This window comes from Monopterus albus, unplaced genomic scaffold (genome assembly GCF_001952655.1).
Source record: "Monopterus albus unplaced genomic scaffold, M_albus_1.0 scaffold45.1, whole genome shotgun sequence".
Classification (NCBI taxonomy): Eukaryota; Metazoa; Chordata; class Actinopteri; order Synbranchiformes; family Synbranchidae; genus Monopterus; species Monopterus albus.
Window position 1 is genome coordinate 1,085,445 of NW_018127925.1, and position 1,019 is coordinate 1,086,463.

The 1,019-nt window shown below is 42.4% G+C and overlaps 1 protein-coding gene across 1 annotated transcript in view; it reads right to left on the reverse strand.

Moving 5' to 3' along the window:
- Window positions 1-1,019, reverse strand: part of sarm1 (sterile alpha and TIR motif containing 1) — a 7,032-nt gene that overhangs the window by 2,010 nt on the left and 4,003 nt on the right. The window contains exons 5-6 of the mRNA XM_020600130.1: window positions 912-1,018; window positions 315-504 (exon numbers count right to left, since the gene is read on the reverse strand). Coding sequence (XP_020455786.1) covers window positions 315-504; window positions 912-1,018 — 297 coding nt within the window. The remainder of the gene's footprint in view (window positions 1-314; window positions 505-911; window position 1,019) is intronic.

Genomic DNA, 1,019 nt, shown 5'->3' on the forward strand with positions numbered 1-1,019 from the left:
TAGCCCTCTGACCCCATTTTCTTGCTACGCTATATATATATATATATATATATATATATATATATATACACACACACATACATGTGATGTTTACTATACTGTCACTTCTGGGAATAAAACATTGCACAAGTACTTGTAATTCTGGCATTCTGTAGAAGACAATGTTAGTGACATTTTCAGATCATGTTTTGCACAGCTAAAACCAGCTAGTCAACATGTTTACAACACACACAGTGTGACCACTTTAGAACAAAGCAATACTGTATCCATTTCACCACCTGGTATATTTATATTTGATTTTAACTAAGTCTGACCTTATGCACCCAGTCCTTCATGGCAGTGTCACCCATGCATTTGTCGAGCGCATTGGAAGACAGGACCAGTATGAAGTGACGTGCCCGCTGTACGCTCTGAATCAGTTTGTCCTCAAATTTGCCGGCCTCTAGCTTCTCCACATCTATGAATACGCTGTATCCTCGGACCTGCAGGTGCACCTTCAGAAGGCTTGGGACAGTGGAGAAAATGAGAAAATCTCAAATGGGACTTTAGGATATGTATGAACAAACAGAAATATTTGCCTTACATTTCTACATATGACCTCTGTGCTTTCCCTGGCTATAATTTAAACAATCTTTATGCGTCTGCCATTATGTTTTCAGGTTGTACGTCTGTCCATGCGTATGATTCTTGTGATCACGATATTTCAGGAACATCTTGAGGGAATTTCTTCAAATTTGGCACAAATGTCCAATTGGACTTAAGGGTCAACTGATTTGATTTTGGTAGTCAAGGTCAGTGATTTCACTTCTGTCCCATAGCTATGAACTTGACTGGCTGGCAGAGGCGTACAACCACACCGCGGTTTCTTTATGAATTACCTCTTCTTCTGTTAATGTGGGGTCAGGTCTTACCTGGCCAGCTGGGAACCGGTAGTCCGCCGATAGCTGATGAACACATCGGGCCCTGCGGGCTGGGCATCTGTGTGACAGGGTTTTAAGGGCCTGCGGCTAGCGGACAGT